The following is an 18,973-nucleotide window of genomic DNA, read 5'->3' as shown; positions in this document are numbered from 1 at the left end:
CAGTATATAATGGCAGCACAGGAAGAAAACCTGGAAATAAAACAATTGAAAATATCAGCAGTCTCTTGGAGGAGAGACTTTTAATTTTATATGTTTATTAAAGGAAGAAATGAGCAAATATGCTGTTAATAAGTTGCCAAAACATTTTCATTAGCCATTTAAGAATTTTTAGTAGTATGTTCCATTCCTTCTATGTGCTTTGTCTTCCTCATTGGTAATCAAAACAAAAGTTAGCAATCTGTAGTCATCAGATATAATCCCTCTTAGTACTCAATATATGATCCGCATAGCCCAGAGGATGCAGGGTGTGAGTGACTGCTTAGTGCTAGGGTATGTGACACACAGAAATGCCAGACCTTTTCCCGTGCAGAAGTCTGTGCTGCCACTTCATACATGCATTTTAAATCATAAAGAATAGAAGCCAATCCTAAGAGAAAGTTGGAACCACTTGTAATCCACGACTTGCCAGTGCTCATGGGAGTCTTAAATACCCAGACGATTAGTGATTCCATTCATTTATCTTCCAAGCATCATTTCTTTGTTATAGTTAGTGACTAAGATAGCGTCTTGTTCCAGTAATTCCTACTTAGTATTATCCTTTGAATGTGGTATTTGTTGAATAAATGTATAAACGGTTATATATAGAGAGATTTTCCCTCCAGTTGAATCCTTTAAGAAGTTTTTATTTATTTATTTATTTTTGCTATTTTAGGGCTGCACCTGTAGCATGTGGAGGTTCCCAGGCTAGGGGTCCAGTCAGAGCTGTAGCCACCGGCCTATGCCACAGCCACAGCAACTTGGGATCCAAGCCACATCTGTGACCTACACCACAGCTCATGGCAACACGGGATCCCTAACCCACTGAGTGAGGCCAGGGATCGAACCCGCATCCTCATGGATCCTAGTTGGGTTCGTTAACCGTGAGCCATGACGGGAACTCCTGAGAAGCTTTTAAAAACGTTTATTCTCATCCCAAAGCTATTGAATCAAAATGCTCTGGCATGGAATTTGGGCATGTTTGTTACATTTTTAAGTTCAATGGGGAATTCTGAAATGCATTCCTGATTGAGAATCAAATTAAAATATTAAAAATACATGTGAGACAGGAAGAAAATTTTATTCTGGGCTTCAAATTAGGAGAGGAAGTTTATCAGATGATGATTTACATATTTAGTTTAAAAAATTCAGTTTCTCATTGTTATATTTTCAGGAGATGCTTCCAGGACATCCAGTGCTACCAGTGGTCTCAGTTGTAAGAGTGAGCGATCAGCTTTTGACACATCCAGCGGCCATTTGCTAAGACCTAAGCCCCCTAATGTCCGTACAGCTTGGTTATAAAACTCTTTTTACTTTAAACATTGTTCATCCAATTCTTACTGAAGTGCTCTTGCATATTACCATAATTCTCTGTGTAAAAATCTATAATACTGTTTTCAGCAATTTAAAGTGTATAACAATGACTCGTAATTTATTGTAATTCAATGCAACATTGCTTTCAGAAAGACAATTTAATATAAAATCAGTGTTTCCTGTGAGAAGGTGTTTATATATGGAGACATGTATTTCATAGAGAAATGGTAGCATGCATGTGTATTTTCTCAACATAGAAACAGGTTCAGCTGTCAGACAGGCAAAAGAGTTGTGACAGTATCATTCCACGTTGGACCTGAGGTGTTAGCTATATAGGTCTTGTTTAATGTGTTTTTTTGTTTTTTTGTTTTCATTTCTTGTAAGCTTTATACCATGGGCATAGCTCCTGACTTTGTTTCCTGTTTGCTTCAGAACTTGGGTGGTGTGACTTATAACTTCATTGTAAGATAGTTACACTTGCATATAATGAAACAAATCTTGAAATTTGTTTTCATTGGTGGAGCTCATTTAGATTTGATGAGCAAATTGAGAGAAGCTTGGCTTGGAGCATCCTTGTGATTCACCAGAGGTCTCTACTACTCCTCTAGTGCACCGAGTTAGATCTTAAACCCTTTATCACCCATTCCAAACCATTTCTAACTGTATTAGAAAGTTCACCTTAGAAGCTCCTCTTTCATGTTTTTTATACATTCGGGGGAAGTACTGTTAATAATTCTGAGGAATTAGGTTTCTTTAGAGCTACAGTCTACTGCATTGTGAATAGCTTGTTCAAAGACCAACTCATCATAAGCGGAAGCAAGTATTTGTTGAATTAGCAAAATAGCACCACCAGTTTGAAGAGCCAAGAAGCAAATCTTGAGTTGTTAGAACAGTGTTTGAGTGATGCTGTAAACAGATTGTGTTAAATTTGGTGTTTCTTGTTTTAAGTGAGAAGAAAAATGAGGAAAGACATGCATTGTCTCATAGCTTTAAAAAATCCAGCTAGTGTTTTTAAGGGCTGAAAAAGAAAACTAAAATATGAACAATAAAGGGGAAAAAAATCACCAATTTGTTGAGGCTGCTTTAAATGTCAGCTAATTTTCTTCCTTTGTTTTGGTTTGGTCTTTTGGGTTGAATCCTGGAAGTATCATTTTTGCCAGTCCTACTTTTGAAGTCCTGGTGATCTTAATGTAATTAGTAATAGCAAATAGGGTATAATATAGTTGACTTTTAAAATTAGAATATTTTTCTGTCAATCTCTAGGCTATTACATTGTGTAAGGAAGTATATCTTGGTCATGTAGCTTCTGCTGTCCAAGTTATCACTGTTTTCACTATTGGCCTTTTCTGTATACCTTAGAATGTGTTAGAAAGTTTCTATATTAAATGCCAACTCTTTCCCTTTTTTAGTGTGAATTTTGGATCTGTAGCCCAATAAGATTTGTTGGTTTTCCAAGTTAACTCAAGCTCTGTTGCCTGTACACTGAACTTATGTTTCCTAACACCTTTGTTAGTAAGCCAAACTGCATTTTACTAAAAACTGATTCAGAATTTCTTGTTCGTAGTTTGTATTGACAAACTTTGCTTAGGACAGGGCATGTGAAGCCTGAAAAGGATGAGGTTAAAAAATCCATGTGAACATGGCCTGACTGAAATTTTTCTGCTGCTTTCTTTGAGCTATAATGTTTGTTCATTGTTATTTGATATTCTGTGCTGGTGAACAGATTTTTACATTACTTACTGTTCTGCTTTATATTATAAACTTAATACTAAACCAAGGTTTTGTTTTGTTATTGCAACTTTTAATGTTTGCATAACAACCTATAACAACCTATCTTTAAGGAGTGATAAGAGTAGGTTCAGCATTTGAATATTTGCCTAATAGTGAACCGGTTTTTAAAAATTGATTTTTAAGTTGTTAGGGAAAAAAAATTTATGAAACCTTTTATGTAATAGTGTTAGGCTCTGAGTACATCTTATATGGTCTTTGCTGCCATATGTCATGATACAGTTATAATTTTATTGATAAAACTGTCATTTTATTTTATTTTTGATCTTTAAAAATCTTTTCTTAGTATTTTGATTTTAGATATTAATTTAATACCTTTTATTTTTACTACTTTGACAGGGGAGGTTCGTCTAAGTATTACTGATAACAGGGATTCAACTTGAAGTAAAAGTCAGGAAGAGCAATAATCACATCTTTTCAAAGTGGAATATACAATTCTGTTGTCATGATTAGTTTATACGATAACTATAAATAGAGGGATAAGAGTTGAAAATGTGATATTCCCTGATATAAGTCATGGTACTTTGAAGTTGTATGGTTTAAGGGGTATTTTTATGAAGGAGTCATAAGTATACTATTTTTCATTTTCAAGAACATAAAAAAGTGAAGGATCATCTAGCACTACTTTATATTTGGTTCACTTATACCTAAAAATATATTTTGAAGATTTACACATGCAGTTAGAAATTATATTAATCCAGGGCCTGAAATTATTAGGCAAGGTTCTTCTTGAGAGTTATTTTCATATCTGTCAAGTGTTAAACTAATGTTGCATCCTTTTTAATAAGATTCTATGAAAGATTTTGAGCTATTAAAGTTATTTCCTAAAGGATAGCAACTATGTAGTACTTACCCTCTTTTTTCAATCTCCATAAAAAGCTGCGTTCTTAGCTATTACTCCAAATAAAATTTTTCTTGTTTGCTAATCACTATAGTATAACACAGTTGTTTTCAGCCTGTTAACCCAAATGTCCAAAATGGAGATCTCAGTAGTTTTAAAAAGAGGCCATTGGGATGGATATGTTTCACCTTCAAAATCAAATACTGAACACTATGAAAAGTGTTATGACCAGTATACAGTTGGAGACACAAGTTTGAGTTACACAATTTTAATAATTAAATTCATAAAATGTTTAATATCTTAAATGCCAAAGTCTTAACCTATAAATGATTGTAAACTATCCTAGAAGATATGTTTAGTTCTCATGGCTATGTTATTTCTATGAATAAAAATAGTAAGAAATTTAAAAATCAACATCCTTTTTTAATTTTCCAGTCCACTATAATGTGTTTTAAGCATGAAGAGTTAGCTTGGCATAATGAAGAAAGAAAAGAAAGATAACTGAGTTTTGATCCTATGTCTGTCCCTCAAATGCATTGTCTTGTTCCCATTTTAAAAATTAGAATTATAGGAATTCCTGCTGTGGCACAGTGGGTTAAGAACCTGACTGCAGGGGCTCAGGTTGCTGCAGAAGTGCAGGTTGATCCCTGACTCAGTGCAGTGGGTTGAAGGATCCAGTGTTGCTGCAGCTGTGGCGTAGATCACAGCTGGCCTAGGAACTTCTATATGCCTTGGGTGTGGCCATTTAAAAAAAAACGGAAAATAATAGCTTTCATGTGCCTCATATGACTAAGCATTAGTGTGATCAAAGCTAGAAAGAGGATATTAGTCATTTATATCTTTAAAAGCACGGTATTTATGTGGGAAAGTGCTTAAAATTACATTCATGATCATCATCTCTTTAAACCACAGCATCTAATTTGTTCTGTCAAATTGTTATGATGCTACAACAGACACTCTTATAGCTTAAAGAAGTGGGTTGTTTTTTTGGTTTTTTTTTTTTTTTTTTTTTTTTTTTGGTCTTTTTGCCTTTTCTAGGGCCGTGCCTGAGGCATATGGTGTAGGCATCTGGTGTAGGCCGGCGGCCCACAGCTCCAATTAGACCCCTAGCCGCCGGCCTACACCAGAGCTCACAGCAACGCTGGATCCTTAACCCACTGAGCGAGGCCAGGGATCAAACCTGCAACCTCATGGTTCCTAGTCAGATTTGTTAACCACTGAGCCATGACGGGAACTCCATGAAGTGGTGTTTTTTTTTTTTTTTTTTTTAAGTTCACATCTACATTTCATATGTATTATAAATGATAAGAAGTACTCTTTTTAAAACTTCCTGCAAAAACATTAGGATTTTTTTGATGAGGGTTAAATAACAATGCCATTGGAATAAATCAGAGTGTTCCTACTGTAGTATATGTAAGCTCTTAACCATAAAGTTAAAGGACACTTACAGCAAATAAGATTACATTATAGCAGAAAATTTTATATGGTTTTAAAATTCTGGTGACTTTTTAAATCCACAAAAAGATATTTCTGGAGCCGCCATAACTCAGTCTTAATGTCCTATGCCTTTATTTCAGAACCCACTTTGTAAGTTCAAATTGTACTCTTCTTTCTAGATGGTATTTTTAAGGTTTCACTGCTTTACAGAGTAAAATTTACAGGGTAACATGTCACTTTACCATTTTAATGAGACATGGTTTTTTCCTATGAATCTAATTTTGTGTCCATTATTATAATAAAAGAGTTTGATAGTCACCCCAACAGTGATTAAAAACTATGGTTTGATGGAGTTCCCTTTGTGGTGCAGTGGTTAACGAATTCGACTAGGAACCATGAGGTTTCGGGTTCGATCCCTGGCCTTCCTCAGTGGGCCGACGATCCGGCGTTGCTGTGAGCTGTGGTGTAAGTTGCAGACTCGGCTCAGATCTGGTGTTGCTGTGGCTGTGGCGTAGCCGGCAGCTACAGCTCCGATTAGACCCCTAGCCTGGGAATCTCCATATGCCGTGGGAATAGCCCTAGAAAAGACAAAAAGAAAAAAAAAAACACCAACTATGGTTTGAAATTCTTAAGAGTTTATATATTAAAAAGATAGTCTTCACTGAAAATCACATATAACATTTATTTCATATATTTGGGGATTATAGCTGATCTCCAAGTTTGAAGTGTGCTTTATTTTCTTTATTTCCTTCTGAGAATTTTTATATTTCATGAAGAAAATGTCCAAAATTAAGCAAATGTATCTGCTTCCTATATAGTTATAGAAGCTAGAAAAACCTCATTTTATTAATTTGAGAAGATTTCATTTTGAATTATATTTTGGGGAATGTGAGAGGGATTGTGGTCCTCTTTTTTTTTTTTTTTCCATAGCCACACCTGCAGCATATGGAAGTTTCCAGGTGAGGGATCAAATCCAAGTCGCAGCTGTGACCTCTGCTGCAGCTGTTGCAGCACCAGATCATTTGATCCGCTGCACCGGGTAGAGGATCGAACCCAAGCCTCCGCAGCAACTCGAGCCACTGCAGTCAGGTTCTTAACCTTCTGCACCCCAGCAGGAACTCTGGGATTGTAGTCTTTTAAGTGAATATCCATAAGAAAATGACATAGATATTTTGTTAACTTTTTAAGTACTACAAAAATACAGAAAGGGGCACTAAACAAATGTACAACTCTTGTTGCAAAGCAGATTGTCATAAAGCAGATACCTGGCTCACCACCAACTGGATCAAGAGTTAGACTATCAGCCACAACCTCACAAAATCTGCCCCCTGCCCCCAACGGCACCCCCCTTTTTTCATAGATAAAATTGTTTTGTCATTCTTCAAAGCTTGAGTTTTCAGCAGGTTCTTGGACTGGTGGTCATCTCCACCAGCTTGTTCAACTTCAGCACCTCACCTCCCCAACCTTTTCCAGAACTGCTACCTTCCTGGATGCTCCGTGAGTTTTTCCCAGTTCAAACTTAGTCTTCTTCAGCATTTTTACCTTTCTAACAAGTCATCATGGAGCAGATAAATAGGCTGGCAAGCCTCTTCTGTGTCTTACCCAGTGCTGTTTGGAATCGGTTTATTGACTACTTCTCTCAAGTCATTTGCACCTCTGGGGTTGTGATTTCCACCTCTCCCGGATTCGGCGACCTGCAGGTGCCAGAACTCACCGGATCCCTGGGCTCCCTCCCTGTCACAACTCTGCCTGCCACAAGGTAACCACCATCTCCACTTTTTACACCACTGTGAGGTTTTACCTGGTTTTGAACGTTGCTTGAAATGGAGTTACATTCTTTTGCATCTCACTGCTTTGACTGAACATACTTATATTTGTAAGGTTCTTCCATGTCGACACCTGTGGCTGTGACTCATTTGTGCTCATTTCTGTGGAGTCTTGTAGTATATGACTATACCGTGATCCATTTCTCCAGTCTGGTTGATGGACATTTGAAGTGGTTTCCAGGTTTTGACTATTACAGATAATGCCAATATGATGATTTTTTTTTTTTTTGTCTTTTTGCCATTTCTTGGGCCGCTCCCGCTGCATATGGAGTTTCCCAGGCTAGGGGTGAAATTGGAGCTGTAGCTGCCGGCCTACACCAGAGCCACAGCAATGCAGATCCAAGCCACGTCTGTGACCTACACCACAGCTCACGGCAACGCCAGGTCCTTAACCCACTGAGCAAGGCCAGGGATCGAACCCACGATCTCATGGTTCCGAGTCGGATTCGTTAACCACTGTGCCACGACGGGAACTCCAACCAATATGATGATTTTTGTAGATGATTGCCTGTGTGTGCAATTTTGGTTAGGCACAGGCTCAGGGGTGGAGTTTCTGGGCAGAGTCCACATATTTAGTAGATAATGCCAGAGTTTTCCAAAGTAAGTACACCAGTTTACTTGCTCGCAGAGGTGTATTAGTTCGTGTTGCTCCGTGTCCTAATATTTAGTGTCAGTCATTTTTAAAGTTTAACCATTTGGGTGGGTATGTAACAATGTCTTGTGATTTTTTAGTTGCCTTTCTCTGGCTAATAAGATTGAACACAGCCCATTGGGATAGCTTTTGTGAAGTACCTTTGCAAGCTTTCTGTCCATTTTTCTGTTGGTTGGATGTCTTTTACTTTGTTGAATTGTAGGAGTGGTTATATATCCTGGAATTGATCAATCTCCTTGCGAGTGTTCCAAAACTTTTCTCCCAGTCTCGCTTGCCCTTTCACTATAAATGGTGTCTCTAAACAAAGTCTTGATTTTAGTCTAGTTTGTCAGTCTTGTATGGTTAGTACTTTCTTTAAATCTTGGGGTTCTTAATTTTTCATTTATCAAACTGCATGAAAATATGCTGCTCTGTTATCTTCTAGAAGTTTTGCCTTTTTTTTTTTTTTTTTTTTTTTTGTCTTTTTGCCTTTTCTGGGGCTGCTCCCAAGGCATATGGAAGTTCCCAGGCTAGGGGTCTAATCAGAGCTGTAGCCGCCAGCCTACACCAGGGCCACAGCAACGCGGGATCCGAGCCGCGTCTGCAAACTACACCACAGCTCACGGCAATGCTGGATCCTTAACCCACTGAGCAAGGTCAGGGATCGAACCTGCAACCTCATGGTTCCTAGTCAGATTCGTTAACCACTGAGCCATGATGGGAACTCCTAGAAGTTTTGCCTTTCATACTTTTTAGATCTGCAGTTTACCTGACAATGTTGATTATCTCTTTTTCACTAATTTTGTTACCTTAGTTATTTACTTGCAGCCTTATTCTTTGGTTTTCATTTGCTGGTTTGTTTTTTTTGTTTGTTTGTTTTTTTTTTTTTTTTTTTTTTTAGCATATCGAAATGGTTGTATAATTCACTGACTTTCAGCCCTTATTTCCTAAGGTTATGCGTCAAAGGCTATAAGTTTCCTCTCTGCATAGCTTTAGCTGTTTCCCACAAGTTTGATAATATGGTATTTTATTTTCAAGTTCAAAATGTTTTCGAGTTTTCATTCTGATTCCCACTTTTTACCCCATAGCTTTTTGAAACTGTATTTTAATAGGATGTTTTAAAGTTATACTTGTGGTTTTGGTTTATATGAAAAAAATTGTAGGGAAAACTTGAAAGCTCTAGATCAGGGTTCAGCAAGTTACAGCCCAGTGGCTACATTCAGCAGCCCAGAGCCCATTTTTATGGCTTTTATCTTTTTAAATGCTTTTTTTTTAAATCAAAAGAATATTTTGTGACATGTGAGATTCACATGTTAGTGTTTGTACATGGAGTTTTCCTGAACAGTCACGCTGGATCATTTGTCTTGTCCAGGGCTGCTTTTGCAACAGGGCAGAGCTGTGCTGTGTCAAAGACCATCTGGCCGACACAGCCTAAAATATTTACTATCTTGTCCTTTGGAGAAAAACTTTGTTGACGCCTGCTCTGGATAATATTTTCTTCCAGACAAGATTTACCTTTTTTTTTTTCTTCAATCTCAAATTGTCTTTATCCAGTTAAAGGGATCAGGGTGGTCTGTCGGTTGACATCAGTGACTACAGCGGCCTCACTGTTTTTGGTCACTCTACAATATCACCCTTTGGGGCCGCAATCCAAAGCATGGGTAGGTTCCTGGGGCTCCCCTCCCAGGCAGGCCCTGGGTTCAGGGTTTGGCCCTCCCTCCCGGAGAGACTTTTAGACTCTCCTTCCAGTTCCCCAGTCTTCCAGCTGCATTTCCATGGTTCTCAGACACCCAGCAGGGGAAATGGGCTCCCAACACCAGACTTTTCTCTGATGTCTTCTCTCAAACCTTGGCCTTGTTTTCCCATGCCTTGATAGCCCCCCAGTACCTTCAAGCCAATTTTTATTTGAAATAATGTGAACCCTTTTCCTAGTTATTTTCAGAGTGAGCACTGATTTGCATTACCTCGTCTGCCAGTATGGAAATCCTTTATGAGTCTTAGATACATACACTCTGCTTTTAGAGAGAATTATTGGATCTTACAGTGAAAGTGCCAAATGCATTGTGTTAGTCTTGAACCTGAAGGTGCCTGGGCAGCTGTCAGATGCAGCAGCCCCATTTTCTCTGCCCCTACTTTGCTCCCCAGGGTGGCAGGTGTGGGAGGGTGGTTCTCATCAGTGACTGGATCCTAGGGTAACCCCAGCCTCTTCCCTCTTGCTCACCCTGCACTCCTGCTGAACCCACTGTACTCCCACCAGTGCGCACATCATCCTGCTGTTCCTGCTTTGATCCCAGCCGCAGTCGTTCCTCAACTCTACTGCCATCTCCTTGCCCTGAATCCATTCTCCAAACTGCTATCCCAGTGCTAAAGTAGAAATGAGATCACTTGGCTTCCTTGCTTTAAAAGTTCAATGGGGAGTTCCTATTGTGGTGCAGCGGAAATGAATCCTACTAGTAACCATGAGGATACGGGTTTGATCCCTGGCCTTGCTCAGTGGGTCAGGGATCTGGCATTGCTGTGAGCTGTGGTGTAGGTCGCAGATGAAGCTTAGATCCTGTGTTTCTGTGACTGTGATGGAGGCTGGCAGCTGTGGCTTCAATTCGACCCCTAGCCTGGGAACCTCCATATGTGCAGGTGCGGTGTGGCCCTATAAAAACAAATAAAACAAAAAGGTTCAATGGCTTTCTCTAGACTGTGATTGAAAATTGTGGTTTTTCAGAAAAGCACACTGAGTGTATTATGTAGCTTCACTTGACATCAATACTTCAGAATCATTACACCCAAAATTTAAGGCACTGACATTCCCAAGGACTGCCTCCTGACCTCTGTTGCCACTGGGGTAACAAACAGTAGGGTGTTAACACAGCATTCTTGTGCATTAACATTTTTCTTCAGTATCTGAATTATATCCTGTCCATTCTTCAAAATATAACACATCCCTTATTCTCACTGCCATCCTCCTACGCCACACTTTTATCACATCATAGGTAGATTACTGAAATGGGTTTTATTAGCTGCAGAAAGCTTAGGAAGCACTGACTTAAGATTATGTATATGTGGTTTGGTACTTAAGTCATACAGTCTCATGTACTGCCTTTAGTCTGTGTTTTACTTCCCAAACCAAAGCAAAAGAAAATCCTGAGTGCAGAGATCTGCCGTAGCATCCAGCCAAATGTGAGGCCATAGTGTATCACTCATCAATATTTGTGAGAAATAGGGATACTGAACTACACTAAAATATGTAAAGGTGCTCTAGTAAAGGCCTACAAGTGTTAAAAAAGAATATGCAGAATGCAGAAAAATTATATTCTACGTAATGTTTTATGTGAGACATGTTAAAGATAATCTTTATATACCATACATTAAAATTATAATAGAGTGGATCCTCATTCTTTGTGGTGGTCAGGTCCTATAATGTTACCAGGAATGCTGAATTAACGAATACTGAACCACTGCTCCTAAAGGAATTTTAAGTTAGGTTCCTCCAAGCCTCTGGTCACTTTTGTCAACCGGTGAATATATAACCTTATTTTATGTGTGTTTGTGGGTAAAGCCATATATTTAATATCTATTGTTGACCCATTAACACTGAGCTCATGGCCAGCAGCACTGTAACCCCTGCCTGAAGGAAGCTCACCTAACACAGGTTTGTCCTCCATGAGGCACGTCAGCCTTCTAGCACTCAAACCCCAGACATCACTTCAGCACTACACGTGGGGGCCATTTTGAGCAATGAATTCAACAGAAATCACAAAAATGCAAAAAAATAGGGCAGTGAGGGCAGATTGGAAACAAAAAGGCAGATCATGACATAGTTTGACCTCAGTTGGGAACCAGCGTGTCAGGCAAGTTTTTTACTGCACTGTGCATGTCCGCAAGTGAACACACAGGGCTCAGAAATACATTTTAGAGAACAGGCTAATTTTGCAAATACAGAATCTCGAAATGAGGGTTAACAGTACTTATTCATGCATTGATTAAAAACTGATATTCAAAAGCATAAAAAGGAATTTATGGCATGATAGACTGTGAAATTGTATTTAAGGACTTGAAATTTGATTTTAAGGCAGCTATAAATTTTCACCTGTGGAGTTCCCGTGGTGGCGCAGTGGTTAACGAATCCGACTAGAAACCATGAGGTTGCGGGTTCGGTCCCTGCCCTTGCTCAGTGGGTTAACGATCCGGCGTTGCCGTGAGCTGTGGTGTAGGTTGCAGACGCGGCTCGGATCCAGCGTTGCTGTGGCTCTGGCGTAGGCCGGTGGCTGCAGCTCTGATTCAACCCCTAGCCTGGGAACCTCCATATGCCGTGGGAGCGGCCCAAGAAATAGCAAAAAAAAAAAAAAAAAAATTTCACCTGTGACATTACACATGATATGCTTGTCCACTTACTACCCTCTGCATGTTCAAGATTCCACCCAACTGGAGGACTCACCTTTCCCCATGTTCTCCAGGTTCCCAGTGTTTCCTAGATGCACCTTTTCCCCATTCATTCTTGCATTCAACACATATGTATTAAACACCATCCATGTCCTGGGATAAGGCCATGAAAAACAATCCCTGCTTTCACTGAGCTTATTGCATTCTCTCATCGTCTCACACGTAGTGGGTGTTTTGCTTCAACACAGTTTATGCTGCATATTCTACACAAGGTAAAATGGAATGGAAGTCGCTATTCAGTTAACTGAGGTTAAAACACAATGGAGGCAAGCTTTCTTTTAAAGTTACCATCATGAGCTTTCTGCTTCTCTGTCTTCCTCCATGGTTTTTCCCTTACGTTCAAAGTATGGAATAAAGGGACTATAAAGACAGAAGATGCTCATAGGTGAGGCTTTTAGGGAGAATATTCATAAACATGAAAAGGGCGTATGGGGGGGGTGCTGGTAGGAGGAGGGCTGCATTTAGGGAGACAACTTTGTATGGGGGTGAGGGGTGAAGTTCCTGGAGGCAGGCACTCACTTCTCTTCCCAGTTGTTACTTGAACTCAAACCCTTCCCAGCTTCCCAGACCCTCAGACGACAACGTATCCAGAAAACCCCAACAACCCATGTCTGGGACCTGGCCTTGAGTGACTTTCTTTTTAGCTCTTTAGCCTTTTCCACTGGCAGAGATCATTGCTAGATTAGCATGGATGGAACCTGGATATAACAAAACACAGAACTTAGTTATTGTGGTAAAACAAGGCAACCAATTTTTTACCAGGGAGCCAGAAGTACGGAGATAGAAGAGCTTGGGAAGGAGGGTAGGGAAGAGAGGGTACAGGGGTACCCCCAACCACCTGGCAGGGGAACCACAGAAGACACGTGCCTGCCCTCCAGGCTTCACCTGGGATGGAAGGACTGTCTCCTCCAGGTCACTCCTGGCAAAAGCCAGGACCACATGAACTGTGCAGTCTCCTGGACCAAAAACACTTACTTTCCAACTTGAAATTGTAATTATTTTCCTCTTGCTCACAGATTTATGAAAGTCAAATCCCAAACTGACTTTTCCTTGAGGTCTTGATAAATTGTTACAGAAAAGAAGTGCTGGCTGATACTTTCTATACCCACGTATCTAATAATCAACAAAGATCTACTATATGGCATAGGGAGCTGCTCAATATTCTAACTCAATAACCCTATATGGGAAAAGAATTTGAAAAAGGATATATGTGTATGTATAACTGAATCACTTTGCTGTACAACTGAAACTACCACAACACTGTAAAGAAACTCTAAGATTGAAATTAATCTAGTCATTATCTTTCAAAGCCCATCTTCTACCACTGCCCCCAGGTGACCTCTGCTTCTAGTCGTTCAGCCAAGATTCACTGTAGTAAATGTTAGATTATTTAACAATGCCATTTCACTCTCTCCTAACCCCATTTCAGCTTTTTTCAGAATGGGCTCCTGCCTTTTTGGATCTTCCACAGGACCTAATAGGCATGAAATATTAGCTTGCTAACTGATTTTCAATGAATACTGTCCACCTGTCATAAAATTCTAAGTATCTCAATTCTCTGAAGGTACTAACAGAGACATCTCTTAATCATGCAAAACTCTTGAAACAGTGATTTAAAGCTTTAAGCAGAACCTCCGAATTCCTGAAAAATGTGAGTGTGCATAAAATAAGTGAGACTATGGAAGCCAGGATCATGTTACCACTAGGAGTCCACAGCAGCATGGCGTGAGGTAAGGTAAAGCGAGAGCAGAACCTGTTCCAGATGAAAACCAGAACTTTAAGCAATGTAGGTGCTCACGTGATACACAGTATAATATCTGACATTTAGAAGCTTGGCCCCTGAGTTATAAATGAGTCATGCTAGAAAATAAGATTTATGGTCTTGTTTTAATCCATTTGGCAGTTAATAAGAATTCAGTAAAATAGAGAACATGCATTAAGTGGTCTTTATTGACATTTCACATTCAGTTATTTTCTTCATTATCAGTTCTTCAGTTAATTGTATAAGTATGATAAGTTACTTTATATTATGGGAATTTAAATGTAAAATAAATACAAAATACATCTGTGGTTTAATGGACACTCAGTGAAGCATTTTTTTTTTTTTCTGAGGTATTCCTTTCAGTCTGGTTTTATCCCAGATCTTTCCTTTGACTTCCCCTAGGAAGAGTCTATTAAACCACACAATGGATCTGGAACCAAGGAACTTGAGTTTTAATTACATTAGACATACTTTTTGATCTCATCATACAATACCAATACAAAAGCACCGCCCATGCCTCTCAATACGTTTGACCAGGCACCTTTGAAGAAAGCCTTGGGTCCTTCATCTTTTGCTATCTTCCTCCAGCAGTCCACTGTCCCAGTGTACATAATATCCGCTGTGGAAACAAAGGTTGGTAAGGGTTCCATAATTCTGGAGGAGAGACTTTTCCTCCAAAGGACACCTGCACAGTGTTACCAGTGTGATAAAAGGAAGGTCACACTGAGCCTTAGACCCAGCATCATGTACCTTCAGCTGGACACCCCCTTCCCTTGCATAACTGCTGGGCAGGCTCTCTTGTCATTCCTACTTCAACTCAAGATCAAGAGAAGAATTGGGGTGATGAACCAACTAATTCACAGATGCCTCACAGGAAGAGAGGAGGCTGGAGGGGAGGCATTAAGCTGGGTGGTCCCCTTTGTTATAGATGAGAAAATTGAAGCCTAATCTCAGATTACACTGCCCAAGTTAAAACACAGTTAAAAGAGATGCAATTATTAAGTTGCACCACATGAAACACTTAGTTATTTTTTATTTTAAAAGTGGCAATTTCATTTGTTTCAACCTATGGAAGCCAAAACTAATTCTACTCCAACAGACCTTCAGGCCATCTCCTCCCCCATCTAAATCACCCTCCCCCCAAATACTTGTAATAACAGATAAGTAGTTTTAAATAAATGAGCTGATTACTTCAATTCTTTCCCCTTGTTTCTGCAACCAGACTCCAAGGGAAAAGGGCTTAAGGCCTCAATGATGCTAGATATCTAGTTAAATTCACTTTTTTTTCTTGTTTTCTTTTTAGGGCCATACCAGCAGCATATGTAAGTTCCCAGGCTAGGGGTCAAATCAGAGCTGCAGCTGCCGGCCTACACCACAGCCACAGCAATGATGGATCCTTAACCCACTGGGCAAGGCCAGGGATCGAACCCGCATTCTCATGGATACTAACTGGGTTCATTACCGCTGAGCCATGACTGGAACTCCAAATTCACTTCTAAATATCCCATTTTTGGTGTTCTTATCATTTCTTTGATTTAAAAAATAAAAACTTTTCTCTAAAGGAATAGCTGAGAATGTTAGGGAGGAGTCATTATAATTATAATCATTCTAAGCTCACATAATTTTAACAACTTAGAATAATGAGCGCTCCAAAGAGCACTGACTAGTGTTCTTCTTGAGCAGAAAAACAAGATTTAGCTAGGTCTCAAGCTTACCCCCTTTCCGGCCAGACTGCATCATCATCCTACGGCGGACAGTGTCAAAGGGGTAGGACACCAGCCCTGCCACCGCCGTCACGGTCTGGGCAATCATCCAGCTTACGATAATGTGCACATTCTTGGGGTCGGGCAGCATCCCTGTGGGCAGAGCCAAGAGGCCAAATGGCTATGACGTGATTCCTTTGAGAAGCTGAGCAAAAAGCAGGTGGGGATGGAGGAAAGTCCACGGAACCTCCAACTCCATGCCCCAGCCTTCCAGAGAGGACTGCCCCTTGATGTGTGATGAGTGCCTCCAGAGTAACCAGGCAGCCAACAAAAGCTGGTGGCACCATCTCTGGATCTGAGAAGCCAGAGCTGTGCCCAGTGCACAGGGCGTGAAGAAGTGGCTCCGAGTTCAATTCGGTGACCGATAGAGGGAGCTGACCCCCCCCCCCTTTGTCCTTTCTGAGTAACTCAAGGCCAGAGCTGACTTCAGTAGAGGGCAAGGAGAACCCCTAGCGATGCATCCACGCCTCACCACCTCCTCACTGAGAAGCCTCAGTTTAGCCCAGGGACTAGGGGAAAAGGAGATTAACCAACATAAAGTCTATGAGCCAGAGATCCTTCAGGATCCCCTGTGCATACACACCCCTCCTCCCTTCTCTGCACCCCGTTGCCCTTCTCTCACCCTTGGCAGTATCATAGACTCCAAAGTAGGCGGCTCTGTAGATAATGATGCCCTGGACAGAGACGTTGAAACCCTGGTAGAGACCCCGCAGGCCATCGGACTTGAAGATCTTGGCGAGACAGTTGCCCAGGCCAGTGAACTCACGCTGGGCGGCACCCTTGCCCACATCGGCAGCCAGCCTGGTCCTAGCAAAGTCCAGCGGGTAGACAAAGCAGAGGGAGGTGGCCCCAGCTGCCCCACCGGAAGCCAGGTTACCAGCAAAGTAGCGCCAGAACTGCTTATGCCGGTCCACGCCCCCCAGGAAGATCTGCTTGTACTTGTCCTTGAAGGCGAAGTTGAGAGCTTGGGTGGGAAAGTAACGGATCACGTTGGCCAGGTTTCCCCTCCAGAAGGAGAGAAAGCCCTGCTCCTTGGGGATTCTCACCACGCAATCAATGATCCCTTTGTACTGCTTCTCAGCACTGATCTGTTTGCTGGCATGCTGGACCTGTGGGGAGGAGCGGGAGGACAGGCAGGGCAGAGAGGAGGAAAGAGCACAGGAGAATAAGGTCTGTACTTCCTTGATTTCCCTGTTTTAAAAAGCATGGGGAAAATCTAATGAATGATGAGCAAATAGCTACTTGGATAATAAGCCCCCCAAATCCAATTTTGCCTTAATTATCTGGGCATTTGAGAGAAAAGGTTCTAGTCCAAATAAGTGGAAGAGATGCTTTAATTGTGTAAAGGGAGTCATTTATTTGTTGCATTTACCCTAGGTGCCAGAACTAAACTAGGGGCTTACTGGGGGACAAAAATGATTAAAGATCCTTGCACCAAAGGACACCTGCTCTGACTTAATAGACGTGATGGGCAGGAGATGGCCATTCTTCAGTCTGTCTCTAGTCTCCCTAGAAACCAAGATCTCTGAGTAGAAGGATCTCCAACATAAGTAGAAAGAATCTGCTAGGTATTACAGCCTGAAATTTTCAAGGAGATTATCCAAGTAATTAATTACTGAGGAGTTGTTTCGCTGGGCAATTTGTGGGGGTTTTCTTGTTAGTGATCATTCTGACTTCCCAACTGAGGAGGCCTAATTCCTCATTGAGGGTCCCTTGCCTTTTGGGCAAGTGGAGGAGGAAAAAAAAAAAAAGAGATGATGAGCACAAGCCATTTAGACACCAGGCTGGAGAGGAAAAGATGTGGGAAAAGGATAAGTCGATCCAAGTTGATGAAAACTCTTTCTTAGTCTCTCAAAACCTGTTTCTTCATGTGTAAAATGGGGGAAATAACACCTGTCTTGCAGAGGTCATACAAAGATGAATAACGTAATAGGTTATGTCAGTCTAGAGTACAGCGATCGGGACACCGTGATAACCTTGAGTAATAATTATTTTAATGTCTTTATTGTAAAAGGTGGATGCAGGTAAGAGGGTGCAAGGGACATTGACAAGAAAGGAGTCTGACCCAAGAGGCCTAAGAGTTATGCCCGCGCTGTCCCCGGAGCAGGATCTGGCTGGCTGCAACCTACTTGGGGTGGGTTTCCATATATAGACACCCGCGCGCGGGGCGCCACCCGACACCAAGAATCCGCTACTGACGCTGGACCCGTCTCTGCGCAGAGGGCACCTTCCCCTTCGCGCAGGCCGTGCGCTGGGCCCGGGCCTAGCGCGGCTCTTCGGCAGCCCAGCGCCCTGCTCCCTCTCGCCCCACGGCTCTCCTGGGCCCCGCGCGTCCGGCCCCGCGCTCCCCTCGCCGCACCCGCGCTGTCCTCACCTGCAGCAGCAGTTTGACCCTCTCGATGGGGGCGACCGCGGTCTTGGAGATGGCAGCGGCGACGCCGCCAGCCAAGAAGTCCTTCAGAAAGCTCCAAGCCTGATCACTCATGGTGACAGCCGGGCGCACACCGCCTCCGGGAGCCGCGCTCTCGCTTTCTCTGCCCGGCCTGACACGGCCACCCCTGCTCAGTCCCTGCGCAACGCGAAGGGGCCGCTTGTCTCGCCCTGCAACCCGCCTTATATGCCCCGCCCAGCCTCTCGCGAGAGGAGGAGGGCCCCGGGGCCGTGCGCGCCCCGCGCATTGGCTGGGCAGGTGCTCGGACCCCCCGGCGCCCCCACCTCTCCAGAGGGCAACGGGGGCGAAGGCGCTTCCGGGAGGCAGGGGTGGGCCGGGGGCTGTGCCTCCACCTGGGACGTTTAAAGGGCAAATTCATGTTATCTGTCCCGCGACGAGAGGGAACACCGTGTCTCTGCAGCATGTGGGCAGCTGTATTTATAGCACAAGGAGGCTTAGGCCGGGCCGGACCTGGGCACGGACACGGGACCCGCGGCCTCCAGCCGGGCTCGCCTTAACCTCCGGCCTGCACGCGACCCGCTACTGGCCAAGGCATTTCACGTTATTTTTTCTTCTTCCTTGCAACGGTGTCCTTCACCAGAACTCCCTGCCTGGATGTGGTCCTCTTCCGAGTTGTGCGCTCTCACAGATAAATTAAGATCCGCCAGAATAAATACACTAAATTTACTTGATGCCGTGATTGCTTC

The 18,973-nt window shown here is 42.1% G+C and overlaps 2 protein-coding genes across 2 annotated transcripts in view; one reads left to right on the top strand and one right to left on the bottom strand.

Annotated features, from left to right (window-relative positions):
• Positions 1–4,389, top strand: part of CFAP97 (cilia and flagella associated protein 97) — a 49,698-nt gene extending 45,309 nt beyond the window's left edge. The window contains 1 exon segment of the mRNA XM_021075563.1: positions 1,211–4,389. Within this exon segment, the coding sequence (XP_020931222.1) occupies positions 1,211–1,338 (128 nt within the window). The 3' untranslated portion in view covers positions 1,339–4,389.
• On the bottom strand, positions 14,181–18,672 carry SLC25A4 (solute carrier family 25 member 4). The gene is made up of 4 exons (XM_003133345.4): positions 18,210–18,672; positions 16,458–16,944; positions 15,788–15,928; positions 14,181–14,691 (listed from the first exon to the last, which is right to left on the bottom strand). Exons 1-4 carry the CDS (start codon positions 18,318–18,320, stop codon positions 14,534–14,536), a joined length of 897 nt encoding a protein of 298 aa, XP_003133393.1. The 5' UTR covers positions 18,321–18,672; the 3' UTR covers positions 14,181–14,533.

The sequence above is a fragment of the Sus scrofa genome, chromosome 15, assembly GCF_000003025.6.
Source record: "Sus scrofa isolate TJ Tabasco breed Duroc chromosome 15, Sscrofa11.1, whole genome shotgun sequence".
NCBI lineage: Eukaryota > Metazoa > Chordata > Mammalia > Artiodactyla > Suidae > Sus > Sus scrofa.
This window is presented reverse-complemented; position numbering and strand designations above follow the sequence as displayed.